General features: G+C 44.3%; 1 protein-coding gene across 2 annotated transcripts in view; it reads right to left on the minus strand.

Annotated features, from left to right (window-relative positions):
• arih1 (ariadne ubiquitin-conjugating enzyme E2 binding protein homolog 1 (Drosophila)) overlaps window positions 1-25,628 on the minus strand; it is a 40,965-nt gene continuing 15,337 nt past the window's right edge. The window contains exons 4-14 of one of the 2 annotated variants that reach the window (XM_063197385.1): window positions 20,187-20,279; window positions 18,790-18,845; window positions 13,807-13,873; window positions 12,239-12,345; window positions 9,788-9,830; window positions 8,530-8,601; window positions 7,953-8,083; window positions 7,548-7,605; window positions 6,622-6,882; window positions 5,420-5,532; window positions 1-3,637 (exon numbers count right to left, since the gene is read on the minus strand). In XM_063197385.1, coding sequence (XP_063053455.1) covers window positions 3,553-3,637; window positions 5,420-5,532; window positions 6,622-6,882; window positions 7,548-7,605; window positions 7,953-8,083; window positions 8,530-8,601; window positions 9,788-9,830; window positions 12,239-12,345; window positions 13,807-13,873; window positions 18,790-18,845; window positions 20,187-20,279 — 1,086 coding nt within the window. In that variant the 3' untranslated portion in view covers window positions 1-3,552. Of the gene's footprint in view, window positions 3,638-5,419; window positions 5,533-6,621; window positions 6,883-7,541; window positions 7,606-7,952; window positions 8,084-8,529; window positions 8,602-9,787; window positions 9,831-12,238; window positions 12,346-13,806; window positions 13,874-18,789; window positions 18,846-20,186; window positions 20,280-25,628 lie in introns of both variants that reach the window. The other variant, XM_063197384.1, reaches the window with a different exon arrangement.

The raw sequence follows: 25,628 nt of genomic DNA on the forward strand, positions 1-25,628 counted from the left end.
TCAAGTAAACATTTGCAACATTTTGCACTTTAATGTTTTCTCCAAAACAGACAACTAATTTCCTCCACATTTGTACACTATGTATATAAGAAATCAACCAATTTAATAGCATAAAGGGAAAAAAAGATATATGTAGAAAAGTATTAAAAGTTTTTTTGGATGTCAGAGATAGATGTAGCTGCTTTTAGTTGCTGTGAATGTTTTTAAGTTGCAGTATTCATGAACTATAGGACATGACCCAACACAGAGAGAGCTTTGAGGAGGCTCACATTGGCTAGAGCGCCACCTGGCTGCTGGACAAGGAACAGCCGACGAGCAATTGCACATCTTCATGTAACCTACTATTTGTACACAACACCCCCAGTAGTAACTGGAAAGACATTGGGAAAACCAACACAAGCGTCCAAAATTTAGAAGGAAAAAAATTATATATATATTTTAAAAGTTTTATTTCAAAGTTCCAGCTATTGAATTCATCTATTTGATAGATGGGTAATTTGTGTTTTTTCAACGCCACACAAAACATCTGGAAGACCACCTTGAGATCAGAACCAGAGGCATGGGATCTTCTACTAACAATATGCAAACGTCAGCCTAGTCTACTTGTTCCCCTGTGTACACCCCCCATCTTCTCCCCACCAACACAAAATAATGTGGCATTTCTTCACACTGATGGGACTTTCCTGTCTCTATCGTTGATATACAGTACTGTAGTAAGTTTGTTAGATGTTCGTGCTATGCAAAGCCATTGGAGTTGGTAGCCAATCGAAACAAGGACACTCATGACAAGGACCTACTACAAATGATTATGGTGATTCGTGACAAACCAAGTTTATGAACCCCAGAAGTGGTGACATTAACCCAACAGAGGAGGCTGATGGCAGTTGTTTAGCTAGCTAAACAAGCTCACGCCTTCATATCCACAGGCATACTACTAAAGACTCATCACACCACCATATCTTTTGTAGGTCACCCATTACAAGTTGGTCTCAACCTCCTTTCCATCATGTTCTCATGGGCCCCATTTCCATGGATGCTTGAGGTATGCTCTCAGAGACGATGTATTGTTTGTACTGTTGTTGTAGAATGTTACAACAGTGCAAATCATTATGGTTTGCACACCATTTGGACCCTTTGGACACCCAATCACACCTCTCCTTAACGTTATTTGGGAGGGAACTATTAGAGGCTGACGGTATACAGGCCTGTAAGTCTAGCACAAGCCTCTAACCAGGGCTCATTGGGGAACAGGAACAAGCATCGCCATGGAAACCACAGAACAGTCACCATGGAGATCACAGAACTGTCCATCTTGCAGGTGAGAATGCCTGCTTCTCTTCTGCTCAAGTCAAAGTGACAGGTAAGCTCTAACACTACATATCTGTTGGTTGGTTGGCATCTGAGGCGGCTGTAAATGGGGAATGTTACGCTGAACAGCATCAAGAGTCATCCAGTCAAGGCCTATACAAACACATCTTGTTGCACGCACGCGCACACACACATCCTGTGACTAGATGCCAGACTGCAACCCTGTGTGTGTTCTGCGCATCAAAAAGAAAGAAGTGGCTGATTATGTTTAAAACAACACCAGACCTGGTGTACAATGTGGCTGATGCTGGTCGATCACATCTGCTGGACTGTGGTTCAGCATTGCTGTGAATGACATCAGCTCCCTTTCAACCTAAGGAGTGTGGGTTTTCCTGCTCGACGGAAGTTCTGAGACAAAAAGCAAAAACCCATGAAATGCCGAGAAAAAAAGAAAAGAAAAGAAAAACACCACACACACACACACAACGGAGCTAGACACTTACTGAGTGAATGTCACTCAAATTTGGCTCTCAGAAATTAGTGTCACGCTGTCCAAAAATCACAACTCTATATATATAATTCCACCCAAGCATGAGGGGGGGGGGGGGCTACCTGACCAAAGGACGTCAAGACAGAGAAGAGGAGCAAGAAAGAGTGAAAGAAACTCAAAAAGGTTCCCAGCCAACAAACAAACCCACTGGTATCCCTCACTTGTCTGAACACCAATTCAGTATTCAGAGTTGTGTAAAGTAGAAGTAGAAGTGCTCTTACAGATGTAATTACAACAGCAGTTGGATATTACATGCTTTCAATTTTGTAATATCATACTTATAGAGTCGTAATTACAATTGCACATTTGTACTTCTGCTTTATACAACTCTGTCCAACTCCAGTATGCCAGAAACGGCCTTTGCATCACCATCAGGGCAAATCACTTTGACACTCCTCAGCAACCATCATCATTTGGCTTAGATCACACAGCACGTATCTATGAGAGCCGGTGCAAGTCCTCCACTTTGAGGATGTCTGGGGCAAAACACAAACACACGCACACGCACAGCTGCTTCTGGAGGTCAGGCGTTTCACCTCAGCATCAGTGAGAACCGACGGTCAATTCTCTATCACACAGACAACACAGCTGGTTTTTTCAGCATCAATGAGAATAGACGGTCAATTCTCTATTACACAGACAACACAGCTGTTTTTTCATTCTTCTTTTCTTTCTTTGAGTATTCTTTTTAAAGAATAAATATTTTTTTCCCTACCACTTAAAAAAATGAAAGTAAAAACGTGCCTCTCTTGCTCTTTGTATTCCATGCATATATGCATTATTTACAAATTAGGAAAACACTTCTTTTTATGTTCTGTTCAATTCTGTTTGATGCTGTTGATATCCTTTTTCTTACCCAAGGCAAACACTGTTTTCTTACAACTAACCAATCGGAAAACCCAGACATGGTTGCATGGCCCCCCCATTCAGATAAAGCATGGGGAGGGCTCAGAACAAAGCCCTAGCCAATCCTCGCTCACGCGGGCTGAGAATATAATAGCACACAAAGAGACAGTCCAATGGGCACATTGCAGCCAGAGAGAGAGCAGAATGGTCTGTGCGGGCCGGGTGTGGGGGTGGTGGTGGGGAGGATTGGGTGGGAGAGTTACAACACAATCCCCAAGTCTCCTACCTGTCCTGTTCTGTCCTCTCCTCTCTAGGCAGCTAACAATACTGTTGCACACGCAATGAGGTCTTCTTTTTTTCGTATTTTTAGTATTTTCTTGCTTTCTTTTAATCTTCTAGCTTTTTTATTTAAATATAATTTAATTTTTGAGTTTTAGAAACAAACAAACAAATATTGATGAAAAAAAGAATTAAAAAACAAAAACAAAACCAAACAAACAAAAAAAACCTCCAGGGATGCAGGGAGAAGGACTTGTGCTGGCTGGATGAAGAGGGGTGTGTGTGTGTGTGTGTGTGTGTGTGTGTGTGTGTGTGTGTGTGTGTGTGTGTGTGTGTGTGTGTGTGTGTGTGTGTGTGTGTGTGTGTGTGTGTGTGTGTGTGTGTGTTGTGAGGGAGCTCAGCGCTGTCTCTTGCCGCTGCTTCTGCATCAGTGCTCCTGTCCATCACGGAGCTTTTCTTAAGAGTCCGTACATGCGTGTGTGTGTATGTGTACATATATTTATACATGTTTGTGTGTGTGTGTGTGTGTGTGTGTGTGTGTGTGTGTGTGTGTGTGTGGTAAGCCAGGCTCAATCCTCGATGTACTCCCACAGGTCTTTCTCATAGCCTTCATGCACGTGCTGCAGCAGCACTCGCCGCCTGCTCTCGCAGTATCTGTAGAGACCAAAAAAAAAGACGATAAGAGATCATTACACAGCTGATATAGGGCTGTAACGATACACCCAACACACGATTCAGTTTGTATCACAAGATATGACCCACGGTTCGATATGGCCCACGATTTCAGGAAAAAAATAAAAATAATAATAATATATATATATGCACATACATACACTTTTTTAATACATTTCTTTTTGCATTTACCTGTTTACATTAATTTTGTAGGTCTACTAAATGATGTAGCAGGTAGGCCTATAGGCTAGGCCTACCACTGCAACCTGTTCCCCAGGTGTTGACATCACAACACAACACAGTGAAAAAAGGGACATTATAGTTCACCAAGGAAAAATAGGCTAATTATTAATAGGCTTAGATCATGCCTAGATGCTGATCGTGTGAAAGAGCCAGAGACAGAGAGAGAAAGGTCTGGGTGCCAGTAAGTGGCCTATTAACAACTGTCTCACTTTATCAAACTTGAACATTAATATCCAAACATTGCCTGAAAACGAAACTGATCATATGTCGTCAGGAAACATGCTGCATGAAATATGATTAAGTTACTTAATTAACGCTTAATTTTGATGTTTAATATTTTCTTGACTTTTTTATCGTGCAGTAGCGCATGCCCATAACATGTAGGCTGCAATCAAAACTCGAAATGAACCTTTATGTTCTCACTGCTATGCAACACACACGTTGTCCTTTTGACATTTTGAGAGGGAGAATGAATGCAAAGGTTGAAGTGGAACACGTTTTCGCAAGATATAATATAATAATATATATCCCAACATATAATGCGGAGAAAAATAATAATAATGCTGCCTATAATAAGTCTCTCTCTCTCTCTCTCTCTCTCTCTCTCTCTCTCTCTCTCTCTCTCTCTCTCCTGTCTCTCTCTCTCTCTCTCTCTCTCTCTCATCTCTCTCTCTCTCTCTCTCTCTCTCTCTCTCTCTCTCTCTCTCTCTCTCTCTCTCTCTCTCTCTCTCTCTCTCTCTTCTCTCTCTCTCTCTCTCTCTCTCTCTCTCTCTCTCTCTCTCTCTCTCTGTCTCTCTCTCTCTCTCTCTCTCTCTCTCTCTAGTTCATTTCTATGCTTCACCTTCCGATGTTTGCTCAAGTTTTTCGTCTCGCGGAGGTTGCTCAGGCAATGAATAACAACAAATGCACATGCTGGTTGGACGCAGCATTTTATAAGAGAAAGTGTTAGAGAAGACAAGAGAAGTGTTTCCAACACATGTGCGCCCTTTTTCTACTTGTTTTTTTTAAAGCGCATATGCAAACTCTTTCCTGCATGTAGCCTGGTGTTTTCTAGACTGAGGTAACAACTTTGAAAGGGCGCATCGCAGTTCTACAAGGAAGGTTCGCGATAGGGGTTCGTGGGTCTGCGTACCGCGATCCCTTGGTTCGGTGCAATATCGTTACAGCCTTAACCTGATAGATACAGCATGCACGCACACAAGTGTGTGTGATTTGAAAAGGAATGAGACAAACCAAGACATAGCTAAAGAAAGACATAGGTAAAAGGAAGACATGGGTAAAGAAAGACACAAGTAAAGAGAGAAGGAGAGAAAGGAGAGAAAGAAAGAGAGACAGAACGAGAGACAGAAAGAGAGACAGAAAGAAGGAAACGTAAAATACACACAAAAAATGGGACATAAACAAAGGCTATGGAAGAGGGAGTGGGCGCACCACAAATAGGCGTTCTGACCTCTAGGTCAAACACATTGCTCGTATCAGGCAATCGTACGGCTGCATGGCAGAGGCAAATGGTCACTTCACCTGTACTTGTCCTGGACCTTCTGCTTGATGTCTTGCAGGGAATCCTGGGAAATGTCTCGCTCCAGGTATCCAGACAGCGTCTCTGTTGCATTCTCGAGATCTGCCTGGTTATTCTGACAAGATTAAAGTCAAAAAGAAATGTTAAAGGCCGCACATCCAAACGTCTGACCTGGGGGCAGGAAAAACAATTGACCAGATAAAAAGAGAAAAGGTCCGCCTCAACCAGGATTTTCTGCTCCCACTCATTTCATTTTACTTTTAAATGTTTTTAATGTTTCATGTTTGTCTTTCACTACATTTCCAAGAATGCTTCACTGACTCAGAGTGCTGCACCACAGGTGCCAATAATGATGTATATTAACCACAAGCACGGTTTGTATGCACTCTGCCTGGTGAAGGTCTAAGGACAGAAAGCTTGCAAGTCAAGTAAAGCTTCTTTGCACAAACATAGACCTGAAGTGTGCGGATTGTCTTCTTTTTATACAGAAATTTTACTTTTAATAAAAATGAAACAAAATGAACTAAAATGAAATAAGGGGGAGCAGAAAATCCTGGTTGAAGTGGATTTTTTCCTCTTTTTATCTATTCTGACAAGAGACACACATATTCCATTACAATGCAAAGTAACAGACTAATGCTTGTTAATGTTTTTCCCCAGTTGTAAACAGTGTGGTGGTTTTAGAATAGAAGCAATAAAGGGGTAGGCAACTGCCTTGGTTGGGCCTCTCCAGCTTCTCTGGACTTCAGGGGCCCCCAGATCAGCTGTCCACTCCACATTACTTGTGAAAAATAAGGACCTGAAATCAAACTGCTGAATCCAACCACAGCTTGTAAACATTGGATACACAATACGTTTTAAACATCTAGTTGGATACTTCAGCAGTCGAGGTGTAATGTAATGGTTAGGGGGTCGCACTGCAGATCACAGGATTGCAGGTTCAATTCCCATCCCTTATCAATCCCTTCCTCCCTCCATGACTGCACCTATCCCCAGATTGCTCCAGGGTCTGTAACCAATGCCCTGTTATATCTGCAAGTCGCTTTGGATAAAAGCGTCAGCTAAGTGTAAGGAGGTTATGTGGTCGCCCGAGTTTGTGTGTATATTCGTTTGTTAGTAAGTGAGGGTTTCTGTCCACCAGAGGGCGGAAGTGCAAACGGTCTCTGAGCACATTTCTAGTTAAAAAAAATGTTTGCGCTCCTACCTCGAAGATGATGGACTGGTTGTTCTTCTTGAGGTAGAAGGCGAAGACGTAGGTGAACATGAGGGTGGAGCGGCACTGGCACAGCACGTCCACCGCCTTCTTCAGGAACTGCACCTCGATCCAGGACATGTTGTGCTGCTGCATCTCCTCCATCTTCTGCTTGACCTGGGCGTACAGCTTGTGCTCGAAGCGCAGGCTCTGCATGTGGTTCATGTAGCGGTTGCAGTAGAACAGGTAGCGCTGCAGCGCCGCTCGAGATCTCTGTAGGTGCACACACACACGCACGTATTCACGCACACACCGACACACACATACATTAAGTACATTTAAAGAATATGAATTCCTTCCTAGAGTAGAAAGTACAGGTCTCTCTTGATTATGAAGTACAACCAGAGCAACATGTTCTGAGGATCCAAAAGAACAGTTCAATCATGGCAAATGTAGAACAAAAATTCTGGATTTTGTAATCACTGTTCTTTATAATCCACGTTCAGTAAACCAATCACATTTGGCCTTGCCTGTAGTTTTTCCTCTTTCCCCATAAAGGTCAAAATGCTTTTGGGTACAGACTAGAGTGACACCAAGCAACCACGCGTCACAAGGTGGTAACAAGTATTCCTCGTCAACATGTTGTGATGATGGCATGCCTGGGGTGCATTTTTCGAAAGCGTAGTCGTTAGCCTGCTAGCAACTTGTATAGTTGCCATGGGAAATTGCATTGAAAAAAACAAAGTAGCTATGAAGTTAGCAACTATGGCTTCGAGAAATGCACCCCAAAAGAGCAGGTGTGGGAGTGGAGAGGAAATGGCAGAGAACAGGAACAGGAGAACAGGACCAACAGGGACAAGAGGAGCCCGAGGGCCCAGACAGACAGACAGACAGACAGACAGACAGATAGGTTGATTAACTAGCTCACTCACGCTCACCTCCTGGGCGTCCCTCGCTGCCTTGGCGTCATCTTCGTTGTAGCGGTTGCAGTTGTACCTGACACAAAGGAACACAGAGATTCATTATCCAGGACAAAGCGCTTCATTGTCCAAGTAGGACTAGGTCAAAGAGCTTTCATACCTTGTAAAATGACTTAAATATACCTTGGACAACCTCCCCCTCCCAACCACCCCAGCCCAGCCAACATTTGTGGAAGTTCAGCAACTCTGGCACTTACAGGAAAGTCGTCTATAATTCCAGAGTAGCCAATGCCCACCCCTCAATAAGCTCACGATAAACCATGAATGTCATAAACCATGAATGTTTATTACACATGAACCAGTCTCTTCTTCCATTTATCCTTTGGCAAAGCATGCACACTCACACACTTGCACGTTTCCTACCAGGCTGAGCCGTGAGGTTCCCAGGGCCCAAGGCAGACCCAGCAGAACTCCGCTTTGCAGTTCTGGTTCCGACACACCATGTGGTTGCAGCCGCCGTCCTTCTCTATGGTGACGTGACACTTGGGACATTCCTGTGGCGATATGCCGCAACACACGCACGCACGCACGCACGCACGCACGCACGCACGCACGCACGCACGCACGCACGCACGCACACGCACACGCACACGCACACGCACACGCACACGCACACGCACACGCACACACACACACACACACACACACACACACACACACACACACACACACACACACACACACACGACCAAGATTATTACCCACAAGACCACTCAGCACCACGCATGGATGAACATAATAAGACACAAGCTCAGAGAGACAGACACACTTTGCTTGCTTGCAAGTTTATGAGTATGTGTGTACGTGTGTGTGTGTGTGTAATTTTCTGAATGTGTGTGTACTAGTGTCATACAGTACACACATACACATACAGTACACACTCATTAAGAAACACACTCAGAAGCACAAACACACACGCAAAGAGACAAACAGGCCTGACCTTGGTATTTGCTGCGATCCAGTTTGACGTCTCGCTGTCGTCGTCACACTTTTTGATCCATTTCCTCAGCCACTGAGACGCGACACAACAGACACAGCAGAAGGAGAACAGAGAAGAAGAGGGGTTGTCATAAGAACGACTGGCAAAAACACACAGACGCACTGATGCAACCATTCATCATCTGTTTATTCTCTCAGTCTCCAGTCATCCACAGATGCCAGCAGCACTGCTCAAGTCAAGAGCATTCAAATGACATTCAGACAAGCTGTGGACGGCTCCCCACTGACACCCCTGCCTACATCACACACAATATTAAATCTTTCACTTTTCCACAGAGTTTGGCATTGGATCCATTAAAAAAAAAAAAAGCATTTGTGTCGATCTATTTTATCCGCATAATTAATTAATAAGAACAAAATGGGACCTCTAACTTTACGATTTTGGGAGTTTGCAACGTTTTACCAACAACTGGGAACTCTCAGTGCCTTTCTCGTGAATTAAGTTATACGTCAAAGCGCTCTAGGGGTCTTATTGTACTTTATCATACCTGATTGGTTTAACTTGCCTCTATATTTCCTCTGTCAAGAAGAGATTGGGTTTCCAATCTACACAATAGCCGTCTCACTATACAAACACCACATCATCCTAGATATATTTCGTCAGAGATACCCTAGCCCCCGAACGGCCCCAGGAGGGGGAACACAAGACTGACATCGACTGACACGGACAGGCATGAGTGATGGAAAGAGGAGGGGATGGGTTGGGGAGAGGAGGGGAGGAGGAGAGGAGAGGAGAGCAGGGGTAAGGTAGGGTAGGAGGAGAGGAGAGGAGAGAAGGAGAGGGGAGCAGGGGAGGAGGAGAGGAGAGGAGGAGAGGTAAGATAGGGGAGGGGAGGAGAGGAGAGGAGAGGAGAGAAGGAGATGGGAGCTGGGGAGGAGCAGAGCAGAGGAGGAGGAGAGGGGAGGAGAGGAGAGCAGGGGAGGAGGGGAGAAGGAGAGGAGGAGAGGGGAGGAGGAGATAGGAGCAGGGGAGGAGGAGAGGAGAGGTAAGATAGGGGAGGGGAGGAGAGGAGAGGAGAGGAGAGGAGAGAAGGAGATGGGAGCTGGGGAGGAGCAGAGCAGAGGAGGAGTAGAGGGGAGGAGAGGAGAGTAGGGGAGGAGGGGAGAAGGAGAGGAGGGTTAAGGTAGGAGAGGAGGGGAGAGGAGGGGAGGAGGGTTGAGGTAGGAGAGGAGGGGAGGAGAGGAGCTCAACAACATACCTTGCACTTGACAGGGTCATGCCAGTTCTCCCCACAGTTGAAGCTGAGGATTGGAAAAACAGTGATGGAAAAACAGCTTGTCAAATAGCGCACAAACACCATGTAGTATGCACAGTATGTACACATGCGCACACACACACGCACACAAACGCACACACACCGTACACAGACACGTGCACACACACAGACACACATGAGCTCTGGCTACATGTCCTCCAAGTATTTGAGCAGGAGCAGCACATATAGCCTAGTAGTGCATGCGTTTGTGATTGTGAGTGTATGTGTTTATGTGTAAACCCTGCCTGACAAAAGCACTGTGACCATCTTGATAGAGCTGTTTAGTAACAGACCCGGCCCACAAAGACATCAAGAACTCTGAGGTTTGACACGATCACATCTATAGAAGGGCAAGAAGGTGCTGCACACTCCAAGTCAGTAACAACGAGGTTTAATGCGACAACATTTCAGCCGCTGCGGCCTTCCCCAGATCACTGTGAGTCGAGTGGAGTGGAGTATGAAACACCTTCTAGCATTTTTATGAGAACCCATCTTAGATCATCTACGCCTCTTCATTCGCTGTGCGTGTGTATTTCTTGAAGGGGTTACATTCACACGTGCATTTCTAGATATAATTCAATCTATAACCAGTGTCAAAGCATATGAGTGCGTGTCTCTGTGCGCGTCTTGCCTAGCCCGGGTTGTCTCTCTGTGGTTTCCTGTGCTTTGGTTATTCTCTCAAAATAGAACTGACACTGCGACTGACACTGAGAGACTGAGCGGGCTAGATGTTAATCGCACTAGCCAAACCCACACTTGCCATACATTAAAGTGGCTAGTAAGCTTTCTTTTCTACCAGCCATACTGAATTTTCACCAGCATTTGGCAGGTTGGCTGGTGTTAATTTAGAGCCCTGCTTGCATGCGTATGTGCAAGTGTATGCGCACGTGAAAGTGATGCTCTCAGTATTTATGTGCTATGGTGTTATGGTAGCCTGGGTGCTATGGTGCAATTGTGCTATGGTAGCCCATACTGCTTTGCACAATCGTTCCTCACCTGTGATTAGGTCTGGTGGTAACCAGGCCAGTGCTATGGTGGGTCTATTGTGCAATACAAATGGGCTGTGAAGGGCTATGGAGCTATGGAAGAGTAGTGTGCTCTGCTGTGTTACGGCAAGCTATGTGGCATGATGCTATTGTGGCTGTACTTGTCAGTGTTAGTTTGCTACTAGGGGCTTTAACCCGCGACCTCCCAGTCACGACAACAGGTTGACATGGGGGCACAGGTGCAACATCGATGAGCCAAAGGTCTAAGCTGTTAGCTCAGCGCTACTGCATCTGTATGAGGCCTCGGGAGGGAGGTTTATTAAAAATGTAGGTACATTTCATGTGGCACCCTATTAAACAAAGGCGCATGTAGTTCGTTCACAGACACCAGAATGAATTTGTTCATCAAGCAGCAAAGAGTAAGCGCTCAGTTCACCTTCGCCCAAATTACGTTCTAGTTGATGAACTATAGTCCATTGAACTAGTTCAGGTACAACAGTGGTAATGTTGGCGCGTGTAGCTGTGGTTGTTTAGTTGTGTGTGTGGCACAGGCAGGTAAGGGGACGACGGTAATCCATGTGTGCCTGAGTGTGGAGTGGAAGAGACTGAGGTACAGGTAAGCTGTTTAGCCGTTAGCCAGCTCCACTGCACCCCCCCCTCACTGGGATTACTACACAGTGACTCACAACCAGCTGAGAGAGAGAGAGAGAGAGAGAGAGAGAGAGAGAGAGAGAGAGAGAGAGAGAGAGAGAGTAAGGAGGAAGGGAGAGAAAGCACAAACGAGGGCTAACGACAAGAAAAGAAGCACAGACAACAAAAAGAGCAAAGGGGGCAGAGAGGGAAATAGACTGCAGAGACAAAAACAAAGAGAGAGTGAGGGAAAGGGGGAGAAAGGAAGAGACAGAACGAGAGACAAAGCAAGACAGCAGAGTAGGTAGTTTGAGTGCCAGTAGGCAAGCAAACAGGGGAGTTGAGGCGAGAGAGCGGCTCTTTCTCAATGCCCAGTGTTCTAGCCTTGCCAGGATGTGAAACGCCCAGTGATTGGATACTTTGCAGAGTTCACCAAAGAGTATCCAATCACTGGGCGTTTCATGTCCTGGCAAGGCTTGAACACTGGCCAGTGAGTCATCAGAGGGAGTTGAACATGGCTGCCATCCTTCAAGGGTTTACTAAGCAACAGCAGCAGCAGCAGGCAGCTATGGCAACACAAGCCATGCTGGTGCCAAGCTGTGCTGTGCCGTGTCGTGTCGTGTCGTGGCAACCTGCCCTCCCTTCAGTGGCATCTCAAGAGTAGGTGTCAGCAGCAGTACAGGCCCGGAAGAGCGGCAGACGCAGTGGCATCAGATAGTTCTGCGCAAAACTAAGGTATTTGTACTCTGTGTGTGTGTGTGTGTGTGTGTGCGCTTACCAGAATTGCCGACCACACTTGCACCTGACCGGTTTGGCATCGGGGTACTGGACTTTGACCACATGGTGGCAGTCTGGCGCAGGGCACCACTTTAATAGTCGATTACACTGCGAGCAGAGAAGAAGAAGGATGGAAGAGGAGAGAGTGGAGGGGGGCAGAGGGGGAGAAGAGAGGGCGGGACATTAACTTTGAAAGAATCTGATAACTTTACTGTGCTAATCTTTTCAACCATTTACAAGCCAGAAATGGATTAAGATTAGTTAAACATCCTTTTTATGTTTTGGGGCGCTTTTTCACATACATTTACTATTAGGATTGAATAGTGAGGAGTGGTACAGGAAATGAGTCGGCGAGAGACATGGTAGGTCCCCTGTAGACCCCCCGTTGAGAAACACTACTCTAACCCTAGATAGTCTGACTGTCCGGATGAGTCAGAAGTAATGACAACCATATGAGGGAACTTAAAGTGGTAGTTCGCTATTTTAGACATTAAGCCTTGTTTGTGTGACTTCTGGGGTGAAGTAGAGATTTTCTCATCACAATTTTGACATTTGGTGCTGAACGGAGCATTTGGGTATTCAAGACTGCAGCCCCCCCACCTTTACATTGACTCCAATGAAGCACTCAAGCAATCGATCATAAAATGGCATTAAACTTTCGTTTGCAGAGATATGAAACTCACCGAGTGGTCAGAGGTGGGCAGCGATACGTTGGCTCGAAAATCACCGCGAAATACGCTTCCAGAGAAGATATATTCATTATTGTCCGTCTTCATTGATTGTATTGGTTTGACTAGTATTACTCCGCACGACCGGAAATGGGGGTGCGTTTGTTTACGTTACCATCTATGGTTTGTATGCAAGCTGTAGTTTTTGTAGCCAGTCCCGCTCAAAGATAGCCGTTCTACCTCGCTCCTTGATGTCTACATAAACAACACACTATCGCTACCTACTGGCTGGATGTCTACTGCTATTCAACGGCGTCTGGGGAAAAATAGGTCCGCCAAATGCTAAACAACAGTTAGAAGGCATATTTCGCTGCAATTTTCGGGTCAATTTATCGCTGTCTACCACTGACCACACGGTGAGTTCCATGTCTTCTCAAACAAAAGTTTAATGCCATTTTATAATCGATTGCTTGAGTGCTTCATTGGAGTCAATGTAAAGGTGGGGGGGCTGCAGTCTTGCAGTCCCAAATGCTCCGTTCAGCACCAAATGTCAAAATTGTGATGAGAACATCTCTACTTCACCCCAGAAGTCACACAAACAGGGCTTAATGTCTAAAATAGCGAACTACCACTTTAATGGCTTTTTTTTTTCTTTTTTTTTAACTTTAATTGCACTTTAGACCATGTTAGGACATTAAACAGTGAAATTCAAGACCGTGTGATTCACTGTCAGCTCCAGTCTCCGACTTTGCTTCTATTGGCTTGGGTTCATCTGCCATGTCACATCAAATATAAAAAACAACACTAAGACCATCCTCAAAGCAGTAAGGTTATAGTCTTATTAGAAAGGTTATCATAAACATGACAAATGGTGACGTTTAGAGGGTAACAGTGATCTTACCTCAACAAAACTATTGGTAATTAAATGCTGGTACTTCAACTTGACTTTGGAGTCCGTGATCAACCTCCTGCAAAGGAACAATGATAGGGAAATTAGGATTACAAAGAAAGAGAGAGTGATCCACATCATTCACTCACTAACTCTGTGTGGACACAGTGGACACAGAGTTTCACTCGCTCAATGCAGCAGCAGCAACAGTAGAGATATACGACTCAGAGATGGTCACACACTCAAACACTCTCTCTCCCCACACACTCACACACTCTCTCTCCCCACACACTCACACACTCTCTCTCCCCACACACTCACACACTCTCTCTCCCCACACACAGACACAAACACTAATGGCAGAACATAAACGGGCAAATATTTCAGGCCCTCCCAATCCTCAGGTGCCCCATTCACAATGAATGCATACAAGGCAATGAATACATAACACCATACATAATTTAAAAGGGTACACTGCAAACCTTATTTCAAAATGCCACGGCAAAAACAGGGGTGAATTTCTCGAAACCAAAGTTGCTTACTACATTAGCTACTTCGTTGCTTTCAATGCATTTTCCCATTGGCAACTACCGAAGTTGCTAACAGGCTAACCACTTCCCTTTTGAGAAACTCACCCCAGGCCAGCATAAGAACCCTAGAAGCTGTAGAGAGCCAAATGTCTGAGGCACTGCAGGTTAGCTGGATATGACACCGCTGGGATGTGGTGGTCTCTGACGACAACACAGCAGAACCAGGCCTGTGGTAATGCAGCATAGCTGCAGCACAGCAGGTAGCCAGGCCCGCCCTCCTAGTGATGCAACAACTTCAGCATTGCTTCTAGTCAGGCCAGGAGCAATACAAATATAATTTCTGAGCTCCAGAAAATTCGGGAACTCCTCCCACTTTGTCAGGAGGCAAACAACCCCTAGCAAACCAAGGGAGGAGGGTCAACCATGCCGTTTGGGAAATGTTAATTGTTATGCTCTTGGTCAGACAAAGTCTCTAAGAGATTTGAAAGTCGATGATAATCAGGCTAGCAGTAGGTACAGTGTGTCTTAACCAAATGCACACTACACACTGTCCAAGGCACTCACTGTTACAGTGTAACAAACTGCTAGTGTTTGACACTAGACTTAAAAACATTAGGCGAAAGCGGTGTCAGGGCAACAACCAAATGCGCAGTACACACTTGCCTCGTCTGCTCCCTCCTGCACTAACTCATCAGACCTCTTCTCTGCTCTGCTGCGAGGACAAACACACAGCACTGCAACTGGTAGGCTACAATACTACTGTAACAGCCCTATGCAGAAGCAGACTGAGGCTACACTACACTACACCTAAGATTCTTTTAATTCTATCATAATGGACCGTCTCCTAATACACTACACTACTACAGCACTATGCAGAGGCAGACTGAGGTTACACTACACTACACTACACTACACTACACTACACTACACTACTACAGCACTATGCAGAGGCAGACTGAGGTTACACTACACTACACTACTACAGCACTATGCAGAGGCAGAGTGGGGTTACACTACACTACACTACACTACACTACTATGCAGAGGCAGACTGAGGTTACACTACACTACACTACACTACACTACAATGCAGAGGCAGAGTGAGGTTACACTACACTACACTACACTATGCAGAGGCAGACTGAGGTTACACTACACTACACTACACTACACTACACTACACTACACTACACTACACTACACTACTACAGCCCTATGCAGAGGCAGAGTGGCGCTACACTACTACAGCACTATGCAGAGGCAGACTGAGGTTACACTACACTACACTACACTACACTACACTACACTACACTACACTACACTACAGCCCTATGCAGAGGCAGACTGACTGCACCGCTGCATGTACAGTAGCTCTGCCAGGCATCAACAGTAGTAGACCCCAATACAGCACAACAGGACCATTTAGCCAAGGGACAGAGTCCACCACACCATAGTAACTGTGCAACTAACCATGTGTGGGTCAGCAGAGGTTCGTGTGTGTGTGTGTTACTTTAAGTTGTTTAAGTAATTTACTGCTCAGTCTGGCTCAGGATGATGTAGGTTAAGACAATTACTACCTAGTTCTTCTTTAAAATGCACAGTGAGGGCAAAAACTGCATCAATGCTAGCAACCGTTGCCAACAGCCAAACGTACACTGTGGATATGGGGTACCACAGTAAAAGATGTTAGCATATGGGTCTGAAACTGTCTGCTAGCTAGTCTGCTAACAAAAACATCATCATCCCAATGCAAATTAAAAAGTGATCTTTGAATCAATGACTTCTTGCGACATCATCACAAGCCCACAAGCACAAGGGATGACCGGACAGGAGTTTGGATAATGGAATTAGCCCCAAGTCTTTCAGCTAGCCACAAACTCAGCTAGCTACCCAGCCACCAGTCAATGATGCTGCTTCTCCACACAGATTACCTTATCCCCATCTAGCCTAGTGTGATGGAGGTGTTCCTGCACAGTTCGTCCCCCTCGGGGTGCGAACCTGGCACCTTGTCAACAGTAGTCACAGTACGAGCGCGCTGAGCTAAAGGGCCGGTCCAATAGCCCAAAGCTACCATGAAAAGATAAAAAACACTATTTGAGGCACTCCTTACTGAAGTTAAAAAGCCTTTATTAAATACTGGTTACAAGCCCAACGCTACCGCACTGTATTGAGGCTTCGGGAGGGAGGTTTACTAACGTCCCACGTCAAACTCTGCTAGCTGGCCTCCGTTACACTAGCCTTTGGACTCCCATGGCAATGGTACAGAGGGTCACATTTGTCATATCTCCACAGTCTTCCTCTCTTGTATCATCACACACAAATGGGAAGCATATTATGCATGATACATGCACACTTGCTTGTTTAATGCCAAGACTTGTATTAGTCAACTCAAACTGGATCCTCCTGTTCTGCTAGACACCATCTGACAAGATAAGGCACATTTACTTGCAGTGACACCCACAGGAGTCTGATTCTCCACACTCATCCCTGGTCCCTGAGTCACTCAATAACGCTTCATACTACTCTGGAGTTTCCCCTTCAGTCCCTGGCTCCCAACATTTCCTGATACTCATAATTTGTCTAACTCAGTGATTCTCAAACTTTTTCAGGCCGAGGACCACTTTTTCCCCCAAAAAATTTTCAGGGACCGTCCTGTCAACCGAATTGACAGTTGACGGGTGATAATTTGACACTGCTAATTTCAATGCAGATCACTTATTTTTACTCACATGTATTATGTGGTTATTTTGATGAAAATACGGCTACAGCTATGCTTATCTTTGTAATAATGTTACAAATATAGCCTACTGCTAGCTTGTCTTGGAAAATTAGAAATCCCCGTACGGACCACCTGAGCTGTGTCCCCGGACCACACTTTGAGAATCACTGCTCTAACTCTACTAAAACCTCCTTGTGCCACACAGGGGTCTGTTGGTTGAAGTGACCAACTGACACAGTCCCTTCCTCCTCCAACCAGACGCCATCTGGCAAGTTAGCAAACATCTACAGCTCCAGGCCTTTTTATTAGAATACCATGAAAAAGTTGATTTATTTCCATACTTCCATCAATAATGTTAAACTGTCATGGATTGTAGATTCATGGCCCAGTTTTTTAACTATTCCAATCATTATTTTTTTTCTTTTTATATACGTTGGCCTTCCAGCTCAAAAAACCCATGAATTGGGGAATTCGCATTATTAGAATATTGTTATAAAATCACATTTTTCTTCATCAAAATTCGGGTCACATTAAATCAGTTGAAATTTGGTACTTTCTACATAACATGCAATGGTCAATACTTGGTTAGGACATTCTCTGTCTTCATAATGGCCATGATGCGTTTAACATTGAAGTCAATGGCAAAAACAGTGCATGAGAGTTATGGAAGCCCAGATATCCTTGATGCTTTGCTGTCAGCTGTTCTTGTTTGTTGACCTGGTACCCCACACTTCACTCTTCAATATACCCTGTAGATTTCCATGCCACGTTTTGGCGCTAACTCACCAGTTTAATTCTAAATAACCAGAAATGAAACCCCATTGAAAATGAATGGGGTTTAATTTCTGTTGAGTTAGAATTAAACTGGTGAGTTAAAACCAAAACGTGGCATGGAAATCTTCGGGTATATTGAAGAGGGAAGTGTGGGGCACCAGGTCAACAAACAAGAACAGCTGACAGCAAAGCATCAAGGATATCTGGGCTTCCATAACTCCCATGCACCGTTTTTGCCATTGACTTCAATGTTAAACGCATCATGGCCATTATGAAGACAGAGAATGTCCTAACCAAGTATTGACCATTGCATGTTATGTAGAAAGTACCAAATTTCAACTGATTTAGTGTGCCCCGAATTTTGATGAAGAAAATTGTGATTTTATAACAATATTCTAATAATGCGAATTCCCCAATTCATGTTTTTTTTTTAGCTGGAAGGCCAACGTATATAAAAAGAAAAAAAATAATGATTGGAATAGTTAAAAAACTGGGCCATGAATCTACAATCCATGACAGTTTAACATTATTGATGGAATTATGGAAATAAATCAACTTTTTCATGGTATTCTAATAAAAAGGCCTGGAGCTGTACCTGCTGCCACACACACACACACACACACACACACACACACACACACACACACACTCACACACACACACACACTCACACACACACACACACACACACACACACAATCACACAATCACACACACACACACACACACACACACACACAAACCACACACACACACACACACACACACACACACACACACACACACACACACACACACACACACACACACACACACACACACACACACACACACACACACACACACACACACACACACACACACACACACGTGTTGCCTTACATTGCTGTTAACTGTGGGGGGATTTTTGGGCTAAAAGGACACCAGAGGAAGGGTGGCGGTTCAAGTTGCGCACGCGCACACACAACTTACATGACTGTGCTGTCATCCACGAGGATATCACAGCTATGTGCCGGACAGGAAATCGTCTAAGAAAAAGGAGAGAGAGAGAGAGAGAGAGAGAGAGAGAGAGAGAGGGAGGGGGAGAGTGAGAGAGAGAAGGAGGGGGAGAGTGAGAGAGAGAGAGAGAGGAAAACAAAACTTCAGTTAGATGTGTGTTTAGAACCTCTTTTCTTCCAAAAATGAGGAGTTTAGAACAAGTAGCAACTTGACTGTGAAGTGTGAATGAAAGCTTGTGAAGCCTTTATGGGCCAACACAAGAGTGCGCACCCTGCCTCGCTCCTTCAGCAAGAGTCGTACGGTACATATGTAGGTGAGAGTGCCAGTTTTTTTTCTCTCTGTTTATTGCCAGATAAGCGAGGCGAGTGCTTTGCATTTAGTTTATCAGTGTGGTAAAGTTCCGTTATGAAACAACTCTACATTGCACTACAGTATCAATGCAGCTATTCTACAGTATTACTACACTTCACTGCAAGCGATCCCCGCAAACTATATAGACCCTCCCCCAACCCCCCACCAAATTCTGAAAACATGTGTGTGCCCTGACACTCACACCCTCTCTCACACACACAAAGGACTGAATTCGGAACTGTGAAACCTCAGTGGCGTTTAAATGGCCGTTCGATCCAGGAGGACTCAGCTACTCTTTACCTCATTATTTAAACAGCTGACCTGAGACCAACCGGAGACTGAAACGGCAGCTCCATTTACAGCCCTATGGCTGAACTGGGAGCTGTGACTAACAAGTGTGTTGGGTTCACCTTGAGTTGATGGGGCAAATAAAAGCTGTGGAATGTAACCAGCCATGAACAGGCACTGCTTTCTATCCACAAATCAGGATATGACGGCCCATCTGAGACCTGGTGGACTCCAAAACTGTGAGTGAACGCACACGCACATGCACACGCACACCTCGAGACGGGACATAGCCCACTGCTCCACTTACTCCTGTATTTGAGTAGCCAATATGGAGGTGCACAGAGGGACCTGAGTGCATAAATATGGCCCAGTGAGGCGTGCTCAGGCCTCGGTGCACATGAACAATGCAGGCCTGTGCTTTAACAGCATCCGAGGGCTCTATGGAGGGCAGGATCGAAGGGTTTATGGGAAATTAATGGTGGCATTAATGTTGCCCGGGAAGCAGCAGCTATGCTAGTAGCTTCTCCCTCTATTGGCAGCCCTACAGGTTGGAAAGGATAAAGAACTGCAGAGACGCACTCTGTTCCTTCAAACTTTGGCAGAGCGGATTCAGCGGCAAAGTGAATTTAGAAGTGGCCTTTAGCCCTGTTAGAAGTGAAAGTAGTGTGCAGTTACTATGTTAATAGTTAAGGTTTCGTACTCTTTGCAAAAAGAAACAAACTTAGAAGTACCTGTCCCATGCCCTCTTCGATGATTTTGGTCGTCAAGTAGTCGCCCCAACACTGCATGCAGAACTTGTGACCGCACTCCAGGCCTGTGAAGTACTGTGGGGAAGAAAAAAAACAGAAAGAGAGAGAAAATGAGCAATGACAAGCAGTTTTGGATATCACTGAACTGACAAAAAACTAATTTGGTGGTATGAGTCACCTCAGGGCTAAGCCTTTTTGGCTTGGCAGTGAATGTAAAATACCTGGCATTAATGAGGAATGAAAGAGAAAACCACACCAGAGAGAGGGGAGGGGGCAAACCAGAAAGGAAAGACCAGGAAAGAAAGAAAAAGCAAGCAAGAAAGAGGGGCAGCTTCTCCAACTGTGTGTCAGGTTCATTACGTTTTGATCTGAACCTTTCGCTGGATTTTTATGTGGATTTGGAAAACTATACATTTTTGAAAAGTATATTGTATAAGCAATCAGAAAAACCATGTTTCCATTTGCACAAATGTCTGCATGGCGGCCATCTTGGATTTTTCAAAATGGCTTCCGAAAAACCATAATTTTGCAATATCTCAGCTTCTGAATGAGCTAAAACATTGATTCAAACTGCTAAACCTACATTTTCAGGGTCACTGAATCTACTGGTGGTAGTTTTAATGTTCTCAGACAGTTTGTTACCATGCTAATTTATTTGAACTGGTGATTTACTGTATAGTATCTACAAGTAGATGCATGTCTGTCAAGCCCACCATACAAAACATCCCAGCTAGAATGTGCAAAACAGTTTACGTGTCCAGCATTGTGCTGTATATATCCAGGCTTGCTTGTGCAAAGCTCATACCAGCTACATTGTATCCAGTAAACAGGAGCAGTGCCATGTAGTGAATATATTGAATGTCAACAGGCGTTAAATTTTTGCCCTTTGCCTTCCTTCAGCATGCATGTATTTTCTGTATGATGATCCTGGAATCTGACTGCAAGACACAGTTACAAATCAAGTAATAAATTGGTGTTATTAATATTGTTAATGCACATACTGTCATTAACTGGTGTTGGTGATGGTGGTGGAGTGTAACGGTGAGGGTTCTGTTTGCTGTTTGTTCTGGTTATAATCATGGGTGAAGAGCATCGAGGTGAACAAGAGGCATTATCAAGCATTATGAGCTCATTAACTGGAAGCTGTGTGTTTTATGCCAGTCTGACGATGCCAAAAGGTGGTTCTGGTCCAGAATCCAAGATTAGACGCCGATGGACATGTACTGGAAGTAGGTCAAGAGGGGGCCAGTCTGAGTGATGGGGGCTATGTTAAAATCAAAAGACGACTGCAGAACTGCACTACAACCTCCCAGTGATGCAGCACCTTCTGCACTGCTTCTAGGCAGGCCAAGAGAAATGTAAATATTGTTTCTGATCTCAAAAAAATCGGGAACTCCACTCACTTGGTCGGACAACAGTCAACCAGTAGCAAACCTAAGGAGGCAGATCAGCCGTTTGGGAAATGTTAATTGTTATGGACTTGGTCAGACCAAGTCTCAAAAAATGACTGAAAAATGACTGACCCAGGCACCTCAGCATCTGATTCTTCTCCACTATCCACAAGATTTCGTACGAGTCCACTCGATAAGAAACCATGCTTCTTCTACCAAAAGGACGATAGTGAACTGCTTTATCAGGTCAAAACTGCGAATGGCAGTAAAACTCTAAAGGCTGCTGTAAAGTCCCAGAATCCCACCCTGAAAACAAGAATGACCACCAGCATCTCAGCAGATGATGCACATTCAATTGCTGTCCAATATCACAAAGATTGCATTCAGTAGAAAGTGGCTGAAAAAGAGAATCCTCACAGTCTTGCCATAACTGAAATCTGTCTGTTCTAAATGACCTAAAGAAGTCAAAAGTCCCTACTATCCAGAAGCATGTGAAGAAGACATGGTTCATGCTGCAATGACAACTGATGAATATGATAACATGAAAACAATTTACAAAGCAGCACAGGTGACAAGGACAAACATTGCAACCTTCACCAAGACAGGCCAGGGAACAGATGCCATACAAGTATCCAGCAACAACAATGATGTCCCAGCTGAATTGTACAGACTAGCAAGGGTGTGTCTCTCTTTCGGCCACTTTCTACTGAATGCAAGTTCATGATTCTCCAAGGCTTCTGAATCAAGCATGTTGACATACATTTTTTTCAATGATGTCCATGCTTTGTTTTGTGTTTCCACATCAATACGGTTGATCAGCTCAAGCAGACATGTTAACGTCAAGGCTTCTTTGAGAGTTGTATTTCTGTCAGGCCTGAGTCTCGCCGTACATGACACATGTTTTGTCCCACAATCATACATCAATTGCATGTGCATCATCTGCTGAGATGCGGGTGTTCAGTCTTGTTTTGAGTGTGAGATTCTGGGACTGTTCCAAAGCAGCCTTTGGAGATTTTCCGGCATTTGCAGTTCTGACCAGATAAAGTAGTTCACCATCGGCCTTTTGGCAGATGGAGCTTTGTTTCTTGACGAGTGGAGTGGAGAAGAATTAGATGTTGAGGGGCCTGGGTCATCCATTTCTGTTCATCCTCTCTTCTTGCCACGCTTCTTGGCTGTGCATCGTCCTGTAGAAATGATGTGCATGTTGGTTGCTTGCATGCTGTATTTGAACCTTGTTGGTTGCACCTGAGTGACAGGAGAGATACTAGACTGCTTTCTGTGTCCCTGGTGTCTCAGCTGTGCAGTTCTGCAGTCGTCTTTGGATTTAACATGGTCCCAATCACTCAGACTGACCCTCTCTTGAACTACTTCTCGTACATGTCCATTAGTGTCTAATCTTGGATTCTGGACCAGAACCACCGTCTTGGTATCATCAGACTGGCATAGAATACACAGCTTCCAGTTAATGAGCTCATGGGCTTGACATGTCTCTTGTTTACCTCGATGTTCTTCACCCATGAATATAACCAGAACAAACAGCAAACAGAACCCTCACTGTTACACTAAAGCACACTCACCAACACCAGTTAATGACATGCTCGTATGTGCATTAATAATATTAATAACACCAATTGATTTGTCACTCTGTCTTGCAGTCAGTTTCCAGTATTATCATACAGAAAATGCATGCATGCTGAAGGATTCCCCCAAATGAAAAAATTGAACACCTGTTGACACTCAAAACCAGAGATGTGGACTTGTGACTTGTGACTTGGAGTGACTTGTGACTTGAGTTACAAATGACTTGACTTGAGACTCGACTTGCCAATATTACGAATGACTTGTGACTTGACTCGACTTGCACGCTATTGACTTGAGACTTGACTTGACAGTTTTAGCTTGCAATGACTTGCAATAGCATTCCAAGTCATTACATTTGTTGCATTTGCAAATGCATGAAAAAACCTAAAATGATTTACCCTTAAACAGTGCCAGTAGGCCTAATATTTTTGTTTAAAACTCTGTACAAAAATCGACCATGGTTTTACTGTAGTGACCATGGTCTCTCTAAGTACTCTGAACCATCCATAGTATCACGATGGCTTATCCATGTTTTTTTTGGTAACCATGAAAACCGTAGTTCCTGACTAACCATGGACCATGGTTATTCATGGCTTTCATGCTTTTTTAAGCATGGTTTGTGTCTATGGTTTAACATAGTCCTCCTATAATCCCACCCTTAGGTCTACCTCTCCCTACACCTCCATCCATGACTGAAGTGCCCTTGAGCAAGGCACCTAACCACACATTACTCCAAGGACTGTCACCAATATATGCGTTGGATAAAAGAAGAAGCAACTAGGTGTCATTTAATGAATAATTGTAAACCGTGGTAAAACCACGGTTAGTTTTCAGAGTAAAACCATGGTTCATTTTATACTTAACCCATAGTCAAGCCAAAAACTGTGCCGAACCATGCTAAAAAAAAACATGAAATAAATTTTCCTAAGGGACATAACTGGCGAAGGGGGACACGCAAAGCAATGTGGAGAGGTAAGGAATTAATGACCAAAAGTTATTGTCAATATTGCACATAGAATACAAGGTGACTTGTTAAAGACTTGGAAAAAATAAGACTTGGACTTGACTTGGCTTTGGCACGACTTAGACTTGGACTCGACTTGATCAAATGTGTCTTAACTTGTGACTTGACTCGGACTTGATTGGAAGGACTTGAGACTTACTTGCGACTTGCAAATTAGTGACCTGGTCACATCTCTGCTCAAAACATTCACTATGTGGCGCTGCTCCTGTATACTGGATACAATGTAGCTGTGAGATTTGCACAGGCAAGCCTGTAAATGTACAGCAAAATGGTGGACATGTAAACTGTACCAGTTTTGCACATTCAAGCTGGGATGTTTTAAATGGTGGGCCATCTACTCATAAATACTATAAATCAATAGTTCAAATAAATTGGTGTGGTAACAAAATGTCTGACAATAAAACTAACACCATTAGATTCAGTGACCCTGAAAATGTTGGTTAAGCAGTTAAAATCAATGTTCTAACTTATTCAGAAGCTGAGAAATGACAAAATATAGGTTTTTCGGACGCCATTTTGAAAAATCCAAGATGGCCGCCACCTGTGCAATTGGAAACATTGTTTTTCTGATTGCTTATACTATCTACTTTTCAAAAATGTATAGTTTTCCAAATCCCCATAAAAATCCAGCAAAAATACATAATGAACTTGACTGTGTGTCTGGCTGCTTTTCAGAGGCAGCTCTGTTCTTCATCAAGTGAACCTCTGGCGTTGTTGCAACAAGACTTTCATCATCATTAAGTAGGTACATTAGATTTATTTTAAATCCTTAGTATTTGGATCTTTATTCATGAGCGCCTCTGTCATCCTACACATCAAAGACCAACCTCAAATAACCCTCCTCGCTTATACTTATCAACAGCAGAAAAAAACAATGATGGATACTCAGATGCAAAGGTTTACACAGAGAGCACAAACATTTAAGAACGGCGGGGGTGAAAAAAACAGATAGGGGGTGTTTGCCTTATCTGTGCAAATTCAGCCAAGAAAACAACAGCGGCTTTGTTCTCTCTGTATGTCTCTGTCTCCCTCACCAGTCAATATGGTGCAGGTCTCACCTCACTGCACCACACTGCTCTCCATCAGCTTCCCTGCACATTACGTTAGTGGCCTTGTATTGCCAAAGCTGTCAGATGTAACCCTGGCTCAGGTCACCAGTGTTTACACACCGCCGGCTTTTCATCAGCTAGACCAGAGCGGCACACTGGGCCTAGGTTCCATCAGGCTTGCTAGTGACTGACTAGGATTTAAAGCGAAATAGCCTCTCAGATGGGTCCGCCGGCAGCCCTGTTGCTTTGCCATGGTGCTGCGCAGCGTCGACTACATTTTCTCACTTGGAGGTGTTCGTTGCGCCATGGCGCAATAAGTTGCTACTAAAAAAAAAATGTTCAAGGTTGACAGCAGGTATGGTAATGGTTGGCTGATAAG

The sequence above is a fragment of the Engraulis encrasicolus genome, chromosome 4 (genome assembly GCF_034702125.1).
Source record: "Engraulis encrasicolus isolate BLACKSEA-1 chromosome 4, IST_EnEncr_1.0, whole genome shotgun sequence".
Lineage (NCBI taxonomy): Eukaryota > Metazoa > Chordata > Actinopteri > Clupeiformes > Engraulidae > Engraulis > Engraulis encrasicolus.